The 15,875-nt window shown below is 39.2% G+C and overlaps 1 protein-coding gene across 3 annotated transcripts in view; it reads left to right on the top strand.

The window, feature by feature from the left end:
• Positions 1-15,875, top strand: part of ARHGAP19 (Rho GTPase activating protein 19) — an 81,926-nt gene that overhangs the window by 42,046 nt on the left and 24,005 nt on the right. For all 3 annotated transcript variants that reach the window (XM_086680528.1, XM_086680529.1, XM_086680530.1), the window contains 2 exons: positions 2,679-2,905; positions 6,142-6,228. In XM_086680528.1, the coding sequence (XP_086536654.1) occupies positions 2,679-2,905; positions 6,142-6,228 (314 nt within the window). The remainder of the gene's footprint in view (positions 1-2,678; positions 2,906-6,141; positions 6,229-15,875) is intronic.

Here is a 15,875-nt window from a genome sequence, read left to right as displayed (position 1 = left end):
ATGCCTCAGTTGAGATCTCTAATCTAGGAGACTTGTTTTTTGAAAATAATTTTGTTTTCTAAATAGGCAATACATTCACATGGTTCAAAATTCAAAAGATTTGAAAGTATAGAGTGAAAAGCCTCTCTTCCTGCCCCTGTCCCCCAGTACCCAGATTTTCTTCTTGGAGGCAACCATTGCTATTGATTTCTTATGTATCCTTCCAGAGGTATTTTATACATTTACAAACAAATACTTACATATATTCTTTTTCTCTCTTTTAGGTATTGGTAGTGGTAGGGTATTAAATACATGGTTCTGTGGTTTGCTTTTTTCACTTGATATATCTTGGAGGATGTTCCATTTTCAGCTCATATTTACCTCATTCTCTTTTATGCTTGTATGGTAGGGAATTCATTCTTTTTTTTTTTTTTTTAATTTTTTTTAACGTTTATTTATTTTTGAGACAGAGAGAGACAGAGCATGAATGGGGGAGGGTCAGAGAGAGGGAGACACAGAATCTGAAACAGGCTTCAGGCTCTGAGCTGTCAGCACAGAGCCCGACGCGGGGCTCGAACTCACGGACCGCGAGATCATGACCTGAGCCGAAGTCAGCCGCTTAACTGACTGAGCCACCCAGGCGCCCTGGGAATTCATTCTTGAATTGCACAGCTGTTAGGCTGCTATAGGCTCTAAGTGCACATGACATCAAAATCTATACTGCACTTACTTGATTTTCTGCCCTTGGGTATTTTCCTCTTTCTTTTAATTTTAAGTAAAATATAAGATTATTTTTTCTGTTGAATAATTTTTACTACTTAAAAAACTAGCTTTGAATTTCTAACCTCTAATTAAGATTAGATTTTCTTTTTAGCACTCTCAGGACATTCAGGTTATACAAATGAGTAAATGTTATTAAAACGTTTTATAACTTTATAATTGTTTTGGAGAGAAATAAACTTGGATCTTGAAAAAGATATGGAAAATATTGGTACGTTTTTTATAAGTGTTAATATGAAGAATGTTCGTTCCGTTTACTTTGAGTTAATTTAGTGCCATACTTGAAATCCTCCGCTCCACCACCCATGACTCACACTTCTTTGCAATCATATTGAGGTGTGGCACAGTTGTAGCATTTGATATGCCTTGCTGATAACTGGAAGGTATTTTTGTTTTTGGTTTCATATTAACAAGGAATAGTTTCTAGAAATAATACCTGCCTTTCCTAAACTTGGATTTATTATTGAAGTTAAATAGTTTAAACAACATACTAACTATTTTTGGGTCTATATGATTTATATCCAAATGGTTATTTGTATTGTTTGAAATTCTGATTATCCAGGGGACTGTTTTTATTGATAACCTATGTAGCCTCTTAGGGGAGAAACAGTGATTCTGATGCCATGAGGAGCTCCTAGATTATCCTGTTATCAGGGCATAATTCACTCTCATATTTCTTTCCCTGTGTGAGGAAAAGTGAAGAGGGTAGCATTATCAAAGATCTTTTTGGACATGTTTTCATCTCTCTGTATAGCTAAGAATATATACCTAGGAGTAGAATTGCCAGGTCATATGGTAACGCTATGTTTAGCTTTTTGAGGAACTGACAAACTGTTTTCCAAAGTGTACCGTTTTCCATTCCTACCAGCAATGTAGGAGGGTTTAATTTTCTCAACATTTTTGCCAACACTTGTTATTTTCAGTTTTTTGGGTTATAGCCATACTAGGAGGTATGAAGTAGTGTCTCATTGTGGTTTTAATTTACATCGCACTGATAGCAAATGAAACAGTATACAAGTGCTTATTGGCCATTCATATATCTTCTTTGGAGGACGTTTATTCAAATCTTTGGCCCATTTAAACCATAAGAGACTCTTAAATACAGAGAACAAACTGAGGGTTGATGGGGTGGGGGAGAGGGGAAAATGGGTGATGGGCATTGAAGAGGGCACTTGGGATGAGCACTGGGTGTTGTATGTAATCCAATTTGACAATAAATTATATTAAAAAAAACCCCAAATCTTTTGCCCATTTAAAAATTTTGGTCTTTTTATTATTGAACTGTATTGACACTATTTGTTATTATATTTTGCTCTAAGTTCTGTTTATGCCTGATTCTTTTTTTCTTCTTTTCTTTAAGTTTATTTATTTATTTTGAGAGGGAGATAATGAATGGGAGAGAGGGGCAGAGAGAGAGAGAGGGAGAGAGAGGATCCCAAGCAGGCTCTCCACAGTCAGCACAGAGCCCAACGTTGGACTCAAACTCACAAATTGTGAGATCATGACCTGAGCCCAAATCAAGAGTCGGACGCTTAACCGACTGAGCCACCCAGGCGCCCCGTTCTTCTTCTTCTTCTTTTTTTTTTTTTTTTTTAATTTTTTAAATGTTTACTTATTTTTGAGAGAGAGACAGAATGCGAGCTGGGGAGGGGCAGAGAGAGAAAGGGAGACACAGAATGTGAAGCAGGCTGCAGGCTCCAGGCTCTGAGCTGTCAGCACAGAGCTCGATGCAATGCTGGAACCCACGAACTAGAGATTGTGACCTGAGCTGAAGTTGGACGCTTAACTGACTGAGCCCCCCATGCACCACATCTTTCTTCTCATTTTGATTGGAGTTCAGGGGAGGATAATAGTAGACATGTTGATTTTTCTTGCTTGTATTTTCTCCCTCCTTTGCAATCGTTTCTTTTGTCCTCAAGATTTGATGCAGTTTGATGATAAAGGAAACAAGACCAATGTACCAGATAAGGAGCGGCAAATTGAGGCTCTCCAGTTGCTCTTCCTCATTCTCCCTCCACCTAATCGTAACTTGCTGAAGTTATTGCTTGATCTCCTGTACCAGACAGCAAAGAAACAAGACAAGAATAAGATGTCTGCTTATAACCTTGCCCTTATGTTTGCACCCCATGTCCTGTGGCCGAAAAATGTGAGTGTTGAGGCGACGAGCAAAGAGTGCTTGGTTTTCTTGGGCTGGTCCTAATCCTCTGGCTGTATCTTGGTGAGGTTATCAAGGGTCCAAGGTCTACTCTTCAGCTTTACAAGGTTAGGGACATACTTTATTAATTCGTTTAAGAGTCACCTAACATGAGGGGCCAATTCCTGTTAACCTCATGTGTAAATCAATCTCTGATAAAGCTGAAAGACATTTATTAGTGGAAGCTTTTAGTGGAAAATTATAGCTACTAACTAAAATAGAATATTTGTTTTGGCTGGTCAATATATACGCCTTCTTGAGAAATCAAATTGATATCTGAAGATTGAATGGCATAAATTTAGACTAGAGCCATACAATTTTACTGGATAATGTCACTAAGCCCTCAGGTAAGATGATAGAGCAATCCTTCCTTTTTTTTTTTTTTTTTAATTTTTTTTTAACGTTTATTTATTTTTGAGACAGAGAGAGACAGAGCATGAATGGGGGAGGGTCAGAGAGAGAGGGAGACACAGAATCGGAAGCAGGCTCCAGGCTCTGAGCCATCAGCCCAGAGCCCGACGCGGGGCTTGAACTCACGGACCGCGAGATCGTGACCTGGGCTGAAGTTGGACGCTTAACCGACTGAGCCACCCAGGCGCCCCGAGCAATTCTTCCTTATCCTAACCCTTCTATTTTCTGTAGATATGCTCTCCTCGGATAAAGCTGAATGTGTTTTTTTATTACTGAGACCATGGCTTTCTCAGTGACTTACATGAGAAATAAATTATTAAATGTCTTTTGAACTAATTTTTGACCTGGAGGTGTACAGCTTTCTATTCCTGCACATTCATAATATAAGTTTTATTGCATATTGGAATTGGGAGCCAGAACACTTGGGTTGGAAGCTGCAAACCAGCTATGTTATCTGTGTCCTTTACCCTTGTTATGCTTAGGCTCTTCCTCTGTAAACTGGGCGTAAATTAGTATTTTATCACTTATAAGGTTTTGGAAGATAATGGAAATAGATAGGATGATAGGATATGGTGATTTATAAAAGGTTTTTGGGATTATAAGAAATGAGAAAAGGAGGGTTAAGGAGAGCACTTGTGGATGCCTGATTGGCTCAGTTGGTAGAGTGTAGACTCTTGATCCTGGGGTTGTGAGTGCCAGCCCCACCCGTGTTGGACTCCTTGGGCTCATAGAGTTTACTTTATTTATTTATTTATTTATTTATTTATTTATTTTTTAAAATGTTTATTTATTTTTGAGACAGAGAGAGACAGAGCATGAACGGGGGAGGGTCAGAGAGAGGGAGACATAGAATCTGAAACAGGCTCTGAGCTGTCAGCACAGAGCCCGACGCGGGGCTCGAACTCACGGACCGAGAGATCATGACCTGAGCCGAAGTCGGCCACTTAACCGACTGAGCCACCCAGGCGCCCCTCATAGAGTTTACTTTAAAAAAAAAAAAAAAAGGAGAACAGTTGTGTGGAACGTTTTACCTAACAAGTAACTAGTGAAAAAATGTAATGTTCCAGGCTAGGAAGAACCCCACCCCACACAAAGGTGGGGGTGGGGTAAGAAGAAAAGGACACACTAACATTTGTCCATATTAAGGAGATCAAGCCTCCTAATGAGTTTTTTGTTGTTTTTTTTTTTTTTTTTTTTTTAATTTTTTTTTCAACGTTTTTTTTTTTATTTATTTTTGGGACAGAGAGAGACAGAGCATGAACGGGGGAGGGGCAGAGAGAGAGGGAGACACAGAATCGGAAACAGGCTCCGAGCCATCAGCCCAGAGCCCGACGCGGGGCTCGAACTCATGGAGCGTGAGATCGTGACCTGGCTGAAGTCGGACGCTTAACCGACTGCGCCACCCAGGCGCCCCTGTTTTTTTTTTTTAAGTTTATTTATTTAGAAAGAGAGTGCAAGCAGGGGAGGGGCAGAGAGAGAGAGAGAGAGAGAGAGAGAGAGAGAGAGAATGAGAATCCCAAGCAGGCTCTGTGAGAGCCTGATGTGGGGGCTCAAACCCATGAACTGTGAGATCATGACCTGAACCGAAATCAAGAGTTGGATGCTTAACTGACTGAGTCACCCAGGTGCCCCCTAATGAAAAATTTTAATAATTAAAAAAATTATTTTTATTTATTTTGAGAGAGAGAGAGTGTGAGCCAATGGGGGAGGGTCAGAGAGAGAGAGAGAGAGAGAGAGAGAGAGAGAGAGCAAGTGGAGGAGGGGCAGTGAGAGAGGTAGAGAGAGAATCTCAAACAGGCTCTGCACTGCCCTCACAGAGCCCAATTCGGGGCTCGATCTCACAAACTGTGACATAATGACCTGAGCTGAAATCAGGAGTTGGTCACTTAACTGACTGAGCCACCCAGGTGCTGCAATGAAAGAATTTTAGAACCAGTCAATTGATCTCATGAAAAAAGAGTGAGTAATCCGTGTCTATAAAAAGAAATGCTGGGGCACCTGGGTGGCTCAGTTGGTTAAATGTCCAACTTTGGCTTGGGTCATGGTCTCATTGTTCTTGAGTTTGAGTCCCACATCAGTCTCTCTGCTGTCAGTGCAGAGCCTGCTTGGGTTCCTCTGTCCCCTTCCCTCTCTGTCCCTGCCCTGCTCGTGTGCTTTCTCTTTCTCTCAAAAATAAACATTAAAAAAAAATATTAAGAGATCTTGGTTAAAGCAAACATATTAAGTAACAAAGATGCATGTTGAGGATGAGGGCTTTGGGATAGTAGAGATGGATACTCAAGTGCTTAAAAAAGAGGAGAAATAAGAGAATCAGTGACCATTTGCGTTTTTAAGAAACAGATGTTACCTTTGGTATCAATTAGTAGTGATGGTTTTCTTTCACCTTTGGAGAAACTCCAGTTTCTCTGAAGAGGCAGCGTCCCTGGTAGTTTGTACAGATTCTGTTCTTCCTGCCCATTTTGGATCCTGGACTAGATTTTCTTTATCAACACTGCTTGCATGTATAATTCTCTAGCAGAATTAGGAAATAAAGATTGGTTCTCATAGGTTCTTGTTGAGTTCAGGGACACATGGTCTCTTCTAGGTTATATGTCCAATCCAGTAGAAACTTGCTGAACTGAAAAGCCTTTCCAGAATCAAACACTATAGTACAGGCACCTTTGTTCAGGATAGAAACCCTTATACCTTTGAAAGAATAAGCTTATTGGTAAGTAAATGGAACATCTCTTCTACTTCTCAGCTCTTAATCCTCTTTTGGTTTCTTTCCCTATGAATAGGCCACTGCCAATGACCTTCAAGAGAATATCACAAAGTTGAACAATGGGATGGCTTTTATGATTAAACATTCCCAGAAACTTTTTAAGGTAGGTAAGGGATGGGATTTGAGTGGTAATAGGACAGGAGGTTGGAGCATGGTGGAATCCTCAGTAGGGCTACAAGGATGACTAATAAAAAAGTCTCTGCCTCGGACTTGAAACCAGATGGGACAGTGGCAAAACTCAGAACAACTAAGGTGGGGAGAAATAGTAAGGAACCTGGAGGCTGAGTAGGATAACTGGCCCCACCTGGGACACCGTTACTTTTTCATGAAGGGCAGTTTGTACTGGCAGTTGAGTGAGTTTATTCTGTCTGCTTCCTGCCAGGAGAATTTTGAGGGTCTGACAGTCTGCTTTCATTTTGTACTCTTTGTCCCTTTTAGTCCACACTATCAATGTTTCTGCCCATATAACTTTTTCAACTTCGTGGTTCTGTGGATTTCAGAGGGATTCACTCCATTAGACAAAAACCACATATACAAATCTTTTGAAGACAAACCCTTCTCTCCCTTGGTCTCCTCCTGAGAAGGCTGAAGGACAATACCTTTAACCTTCCCAGAGGCCCTCTGGTCTGACTGAGAGGATCTTTATTCTTTTGAAAGGGTCCTTTGTGTGACTGAAAACTTTGACCTTTTGATGTTTTAAAAGATTTTGTTAAAAAAATTTTTTTTAATGTTTACTTTTGAGAGAGAGCAAGAGTGTGAGCGGGGAAGGGGCAGAGAGAGAGGGAGACACAGAATTCAGGCAAGCTCCAGGCTCTGAGCTGTCAGCACAGAGCCTGATGCAGGCTCGAACCCATGAACTGTGAGATCATGACCTGAGCCAAAGTCTGGTGCTTAACCAACTGAGCCACTCAGGTGCCCCTAAAGATTTTTATTTTATTTTATTTTATTTTATTTATTTTATTTTATTTATTATTATTAAAAAATGTTTTTAAATGTTTATTTGAGAGAGCGAGAGAGAGAGAACAGGGGAGGGGTAGAGAGAGAGGGAGACACAGGATCTGAAGCAGGCTCTAGGCTCTGAGCTATCAGCACAGATATCGGGCTCAAACTCTTGAACCTCTAGATCATAGCTGAACTGAAGTCGGTTGCTTAACTGACTGAGCCACCCAGGTGCCTCATTACTGTTTTTTTTTTTTTTTTTAATGTTTATTTATTTTAGAGAGAGAGAGAGACAGCATGAGCAGGGGAGGGTCAGAGAGAGAGAGAGAGAGAGAGAGAGAGAGAGAGAGGGAATCCCAAGCAGGCTCTGCACTGTGAGCGTGGAGCCTGATGTGGGGCTCGAACTCACGAACTGTGAGATCATGACCTGAGCCAAAACCAAGAGTCAGATGCTTAACCAACTGAGCCACCCAGGTGCCCTGATGCTTCTAAGATTTTAACAAAAAGTTGTACAGTCATATCCTTGGCTTTTTCTTTAGAGCACACTTTCCTGATAGTGAATTTCTCAATTTTAGCATCTTGCCATCTGGAAAGACTGAGAATTGAGAGAGAATTGACTAAGTACTTCATATAAGAGAAATCACACTTTTTGTGATTGGCTTATTTCACTTAGCATAATGTTTTCAAGATTCATCCATATTGTAGCACTTGTCAGAATTTCCTTCTTTTTTAAGGATGAGTAATATCCCTTTCATTGTATATACTGCATTTTGCTTATCATTTATCTGTTGAGGACACTTGGATTTCTCCCATGTTTTAGCTCTTGTGAATAATGCTGCTATGAACATGGATGTACAAATATCTTTTTTGAGACACTGCTTTCAATTCTTTTGGGTATACACCCAGAAGTGGAATTACTGGATCATGGTAATTCTAACAGAACTGCCATACTGTTTTTTTTCTTCTTTCATTTTTTTTTTTTTTTATGTTGCTATTTCTTTTTTTAATTTAATTTTATTTAAATCCAAGTTAGTTAACATATAGTGTAATAATGGTTTCAGGAGTAGAATTTAGTAATGCATCACTTAAATATAACACCCAGTGCTCATCCCAACATGTGCCCTCCTTAATGCCCATCACCCATTTAGTCCATTCCCCTACTCACCATCCCTCCAGCAACCCTCAGTTTGTTCTCTGTATTTAAGAGTCTCTTATGGTTTCCCTCCCTCTCTGTTTTTATCTATTTTTCTTCCCTTCCCCTATGTTCATCTGTTTTGTTTCTTAAATCCCACATATGAGTGAAATCATATGGTATTTGTCTTTCTCTGCCTGACCTATTTCACTTAGCATAATACATTCTAGTTCCATTCATGTTGTTGCAAATGACAAAATTTCATTCTTTTTGATCACTGAGTAATATTCCATTGTATATTATACCACATCTTTATACATTCATCAATTGATGGACATTTAGACTCTTTCCATAATTTGGCTCTTGTTGATAGTGCTGCTATAAACATTGGGTTTCATGTTCCTTTTTGAATCAGCATTTTTGTATTCTTTAGATAAATACCTAGTAGTGCAGTTGCTGGGTCATAGGGTAGTTCTATTTTTAATTTTTTGAGGAACCTCCATAGTGTTCTCCAGAGTGGCTGCACCAGTTTGCATTCCCACCAGCAGTGCAAAAATGTTCCCCTTTCTCTGCATCCTTGACAACATTTATTGTTACCTGCCTTATTAATTTTAGCCATTCTGACAGGTGTGAGGTGGTATTGAGCATCTTTTCATGTGTCTGTTATTTGGATGCTTCTTTGGAAAAGTGTCTGTTCATGTCTTTTGCCCATTTCTTCACTGGATTATTTGTTTTTTAGACATACTTCTTTCTTTCTTTCTTTCTTTCTTTCTTTCTTTCTTTCTTTCTTTCTTTCTTTCTTTCTTTTTTTCTTTCTTTCTTTCTTTCTATCTTTTTTTAACGTTTATTCATTTTTGAGAGACAGAGACAGAGCACGAGTTGGGGAGGGGCAGAGAGAGAGGGAGACACCAAATCTGAAGCGGGCTCTAGGCTCTGAGCTGACAGCACAGAGCCCGACATGGGGCTTGAACTCATGAACTGTAAGAGCATGACCTGAGCCAAAGTTGCACACTTAACCTCCTGAGCCACCCAGGGGCCCCCGGGCATACTGTTTTCTATAGTGGCTGTATTCATTTTACATTCCCTCCAGTGACGTACAAGGGTTCCCATTTCTTCACATCCTCACGAATACTTATTTTTTATTTTTTGGTAGTAACTATGAGGTGGTATCTCATTGTAGTTTTGATTTGCATTTCCCTAATGATTAGTGAGATGTTGAGCATCTTTCATGTGCTTATTGCCTATCTTCTTTGAAGAAATGTTGTTCAAGGCCTTTGCCCATTTTTGAATTGGGTTTTTTTATTGTTGAGTTGTAGGAGTTCTTTATATATTCTGATTAGTAATCCCTTATAAGATATATGATGTGCAAATATTTCCTCCCATTCTGTGGGTTGCCTTTTTACTCAGGTGATAGTCTTACTACACAAAATGTAAAAACTTCTGTGAAATCCCCCATTAGTTTATTTTTTTCCTTTTGTTGCCTGTGACTTTGATGTCATATGCAAGAAATCATTGCTAAATCCAATGCCATGAAGCTTTTGTCCTATGCTTTTTAAAAATAATTTTATAGTTTTAGGTCTTATATTTAGTTTATAAATCCATTTTCAATTAACTTTTTAATATGGTGTTAGGTAAGTGTCCAACTTTATTCTTTTGCTGTGGACATCCAGTTTTCCCAGCTCCATTTCTTGAAAAACTGTTCTTTTTCCATTGAATAGTCTTGGCATGCTTGTTGAAAATCATTTAAGGATATATTTCTGGATTCTCTATTCAGTTGGTCTATATGTTTGTCTTTATACCAGTACCACACTATTTTGATGACTATAGCTTTGTAGTAAATGCAGGGTGTAAACATGGAGGCCTCCCTGGGATTTATTGACTACAAGGTGGTGAGTGATCCAGAGTCCAGAGTTTAGAAATGAAAGATCAGAATCTTAGGTTAAAAAACAAAGAGTCAGGGCTACATCAGGGGATTTGGTGCCCAGGTCAAAGATTATCATCAGTTAGAGGTCAAGATCTAGATAAGTGAATTAGAATAGTAGTCAGAGGACACCAGGAGAGAAAATGATTTTTAATGATGAACAAAGATCTTTCAGACCTGTTCATTATATACTTCCTGATGAGGGGAACAGCTAGTTCCAAAACATGCATTTATGGGAATAAGTAGAGAGGAGTTGTGATTATGAACAGTAAGGCAATTACTTGACTGTAGTTGTGAATCAAAATGGAGAGTTTCTAGGTGCAGTTTCTAATAGAACTCTCCTTCATTGAATTTTCTTGTTACTATTGCTATAGGATTAACTTTTCATAGTCCACCACTCACAAGTTAAAAGAGAAGTGGGATCTCAGAGATCTCATTGCACCCCACGGTTTTTAGCCTTTCTACTTCTGATCTCTTTACCTGTGGAATCCATTCTCCCTTGTGCATGATTTCAGTGTACATAGTTCAAGTATACAATGAGGTTGTACTTAACTATGAAGGATTTTAAGTGACTTAACACAAATTTGTTATCTTACAGTTCTGTAGGTCGTAAGTCTACAGGAGTCTCACTGGTCTAAAATCACGGTTGGCAGGGATGCTTTCATTTCTGGATATTCTAGGAGAGAATTTATTTATTTGCCTTCTCCATCTTCCAGAGGTTGCCCACATTCCTTGGCTTATGGTCCCCTTCCTCTATATTCAAGGCTAGCAATGTTGTATCTCTCTCTTATTCCTAACTACGGCTGGGAATGGTTCTCTGCTTTTAAGGACCCATCTGAATAACCTAGTTAATCTCCCCATTGCAAGGTTCTTAACTTAGTCACACCAGCAAAGTCCTTTCTACCATGTAAGATAACATATCACTGTGAAGGATTTTGAGAATAGAAATCACACAAATCTTAGAGATAAAACAAGAGTATGGGCTCCTGGACGCAATTCAGCTTGGTACAGTTCTAATTAATAGACCCTTTCAACAGTCTGTTTTTACTCTACATTTTCCTTATATAGATTCCTGTTTCAGCTCCTCATCTTTGGGGTTTTGATTCTTGTTTGCTACTTTACCTTTGTTTCCAGACTAGTGTGAGCACTCTTTGAGCCTCTGTTGATCTTTGAAGGAGAGAAAAAACATTTCTTTTGAGATTTTAGTCTTCAGTCTCTCCTCTTTGATACTCACATCAGAACTGTTGTCTTTATGGGCATCTGCTTTACCACTTTGGCTAATTAGGTTCTTTCCTGAGCTTTTCCTTTGGATGAAAAATGGTCGATTGTTCTGTGTGCTCTATCACTTATTCTGAGGTCCTATTGTACCCCCGGTTTGTTGTTCTTGTGCTTTGTTGTGTCTTCTTCTTCTCAGGCTTCTTTGGGTGGAGTTTTTACCTCCTAATCCTCAGATTCTGTGTTCTTTGTATTTTTTTCCTTAAAATTCTTCCTATTTCTAGTTCTGTCTTCTATTATCAGTCCCTCTGACCCAATCTGGTTTTATGTCTCCCTAACACGAGTCACAACATCTTTTCCTAGGGACTTATAATGATATACAATTAAGGCCAATTCCCATTTTATGTGAGAAGTCCTTTTGTTGATTCCCTCTGAACTGTAAAATACTTAACACCTCCAGATTTTCATTTAAACCCATCTGCTTCTGTCTCCCTTTCTGGATATGTCTTAAGCTCATAGTATCTTTTGGGGGCAGGGATTTTTTTTTTTTTAATTTAAAAATTAAAAAAAAAATAATCTCACACCCAATGTGGGGCTCGAAGTCACAACCCCAAGATCAGGAGTCACATGCTCCACCAATTGAGCCAGCTAGGTGCCCCAGGTTTTTGTTTTTTTTGTTTTAAATGAAGTTTATAGAATAGGTGGAGTGGGTTCTGTCATATTCTTTGGAGGAAATTTCCTTTGGTTTTGAGCTCTGCTTTATAGTTTAGCAAGGTAGAAATTAAACAAGATATCATAATGTTTTTGTCACAAGACTCTTCTTAAAACTTTGTTATGAAGTTTTTCAAATACAGATAAAAGGTGAAAGAGTAAAACAGTGAACACTTATATAACTGTCAGATTCAACAAATGTTACCATTTGCCATATTTGCTTTTTTTTTTTTTACTCTATATATTTATGCTTTTTTTGGTGTTTGTTTTTGGCTGAATCCCTGACAGTAAATTGCAGACATGATACTTAACACCTAAGTGCTTAAGCGTACATCTCCTAAGAATAAGAACATTGTCCCAATAGTCACAGTACCATTATCATGTCTAAGAAAATTAATGAGGATTTCATATTAGCTAATATTCAGTACAGATTCAAATTTCCCCATTTATCCTAAGAATGTATTTCATAGCTGCTGTTTTTAAAATTTGTTTTTTTTTTTTTAACATTTATTTATTTTTGAGACAGAGAGAGAGAGAGCATGAACAGTGGAGGGTCAGAGAAAGAGGGAGACACAGAATCTGAAACAGGCTCCAGGCTCTGAGCTGTCAGCACAGAGCCCGACGCGGGGCTTGAACCCACGAACCGTGAGATCATGACCTGAGCCGAAGTCGGCCGCTTAACCGACTGAGCCACCCAGGCGCCCCGCTGCTGTTTTTAATAACATATACTAATCGAGGTTCATATATTGCCTTTGATTATTATGTCACTTTTTTTTTTTTTTTAATTTTTTTTTTTTTTTTCAACGTTTTTTTTTTTGGGACAGAGAGAGACAGAGCATGAACGGGGGAGGGGCAGAGAGAGAGGGAGACACAGAATCGGAAACAGGCTCCAGGCTCTGAGCCATCAGCCCAGAGCCCGACGCGGGGCTCGAACTCCTGGACCGCGAGATCGTGACCTGGCTGAAGTCGGACGCTTAACCGACTGCGCCACCCAGGCGCCCCTATGTCACTTTTAATCTGGAATAGTCCCTATGCTTTTTCTTCATGTCATGGACTTGTTGAAGTATTCAGGCCAACTGTGTTACAGAATATTCCATCTTCTAAATTTGTCTTACTGTTTTCTCAAGGTTATTTAACTTGTTCCTATGTATCCCTTTCTAGGTAGTTCCTGTAAACTGTTAAATTAGGTCTAGAGGCTTGATTAGATTCATATTAAGCATTTTTGGCAAAGATTTATAGGTGATGTTTGTGTATCTCCTATTGCATCATGTTGCATCACATTCAGAGGCACAGAATGTCAGATTGTCTCACCCTCAGTGATGCTAATTTTGCTAACTGCCACATCTCTTAATTACAAAGGTACATTTTCTCCTTTGCAATTAGTAAGTAACCTGCAGGGTGATTACCTAATGTAATGATTTTAGCACCCATCTGTAATCCTGCTGGAATCTATGGTGATACTGGGTATTACAAAATAGTGTTTTTCTAATTCTGTTTAATCTTTATTAGCTGACTTTTTTTTTCCTGTGGAGGAGAGCTTTCCTTTCCTGTTTCATTCTCTCTCTCTTTTTTTTAATGAATACCTCTATAGACTCATAGGTTTGTAGTTATTCAAGGTGTTAGTCAATTTCAGTTGTTAATTTTAATTTTCAAATTGTCTGAGATTTGGCCAGTGAGAGCCCTTGCCAGCTCTTCCTGCTGTCTTTTTGACAGGACTCCATTAGTCTGAGTGTTTCCTTCCCGGCATAAAATGTCCCCAGCTCACTTTGCATTTGCTCTGCCCTGGGCCTGGAATCAATTATTTTCTTTAAGGAGCCCTGTTTTTTTTTTTGAGTGACCCTAGGTATACTCATTGTTTCTGGGGTGTCATTGCTTTCTAGGCTCTTTGAGGGCAGGAAGTAGATTAAAAATTTTTTAAAAAGCAACTATTAGTTCATAGTAGTATCTCCAATTCAGATTTATCATTCCAGAGCTTTTTCTTGACTTCTTTTACTTTGTATCTGTTTTCAGTCATTGCAAATTCAAGATTTTAGTAGCATTTATATGCTACTTGCTTTATCCTACAATATATAAAATATCAACATATAAAAAATTAGTTTAAAAAATACACCTATATAAGCATGCTGATGGAAGTTTAAGATTCCTTTATAGTTCCTTTTCCCTAGAATATATCTCACTCAGGATGTATAATTAGAATACAGTTTTTTTTTTTTTAATGTTTATTTATTTTTGAGAGAGGGCTAGAGCCCAAGCAGGGGAGCAACCGAGAGAGAGAGAAGGAGACACAGAATGCAAAGCAGGCTTCAGGCTTTGAGCTGTCAGCGTAGAGTCCCACACGGGGCTCAAAATCATGAACCATGAGATCATGACCTGAGCCAAAGTTGGAATGCTTAACCGATGCCCCTAGAATACAGTTTCCAAAAGTTAGGTGGAATAGTTCTTTTTCTGTGCTTATGTTGTCAATCATATACTCAGATATATTCATTTTTTCCCTGTTTGTGTTCAGTTTAGGGTTTACCTTTATTTCCTTTTGGGTTTAAGTGTATTTTTTTGACTCTGTAGTATATTTACATGCTTCAAAAGCCCAATTACACAAAAGGGTATATACTTAGAGAAATCTCAATCGTCTTCCTAACCATTTTCATTATTTTCTGGCTTATCCTTTTCTTGTTTATCTGGTTCCTTTTGTGTTTCTTTTTAAATTTTTTTTTTCAACGTTTATTTATTTTTGGGACAGAGAGAGAGAGACAGAGCATGAATGGGGGAGGGGCAGAGAGAGAGAGAGAGGGAGACACAGAATCGGAAACAGGCTCCAGGCTCTGAGCCATCAGCCCAGAGCCTGACGCGGGGCTCGAACTCCCGGACCGCGAGATCGTGACCTGGCTGAAGTCGGACGCCTAACCGACTGCGCCACCCAGGCGCCCCTTGTGTTTCTTTTTATAAAAGCAAATAAGTGTGCATATGTATATATGTTCCTATTTCCTTTTTCTTACATAGGTGCTTTATATACTGTTCCATGACTTTTCTCATTCAACAGTAGATCCTGGAAGTCATTCATATCAATTCATAGTGTTTCTTCCTTCTTTCCCTTACCCTCTCCCCTCTTTCGTTTTTAGTAACTAGATAGTTCTGTGTTGTATGGATGTATAAAAATTCATTCAACCAGTTTTCTATTAAAAGACATTTAGGGGGCGCCTGGGTGGCTCAGTCCATTAAGCGTCCGACTTTGGCTCAGGTCATGATCTCGCGGTTTGTGAGTTTGAGCCCTGCGTCGGGCTCTGTGCGGACAGCTCGGAGCCTGGAGCCTGCTTTGGATTCTATGTTTCGCCCTCTCTCTGCCCCTCCCTGCTCACACTCTGTGTCTGTCTCAAAAATAAATAAAACATTAAAAAAAAAAGACATTTAGGTTGTGTTTAATCTTTTTTTTTAAAGTTTACTTATTTCTTTTGAGAGAGTGTGTGAGTATGAGTGGGGGAGGGGGAGAGAGAGAGAGGGAGAGAGAGAGAGAGAGAGAGGGAGAGAGGGAGAGAGAGAATCTCAAGCAGACTTCATGCTCAGCACGGAGACCAACTTGGGGCTCGACCTCACAAATTGTGAGATCATGACCTGAGCCGAAATCAAGAGCTGGACACTTAACCCACTGAGCTACATAGGCACCCCCTCTTTTTTTTTTTTTTTTAAATGACAATTTAAATTGTGGCCAGGGGGAAAGTAACCATTCTGAAATATGTCCAGAGTGGTTTTTTTTTTTTTAATGTTTATTTATTTATTTTGCTAGACAGAGAGTGAGCGTGAGTGGTAGAGGGGCAGAGAGAGAGAATCCCATGCAGGC

The sequence above is a fragment of the Puma concolor genome, chromosome D2 (genome assembly GCF_028749965.1).
Source record: "Puma concolor isolate L17-30 chromosome D2, mPumCon1.1.hap2, whole genome shotgun sequence".
In the NCBI taxonomy this organism is placed as follows: domain Eukaryota; kingdom Metazoa; phylum Chordata; class Mammalia; order Carnivora; family Felidae; genus Puma; species Puma concolor.
Note: the sequence above shows the minus strand (reverse complement) of the source record. Positions and strands in the feature narration are given on the sequence as shown.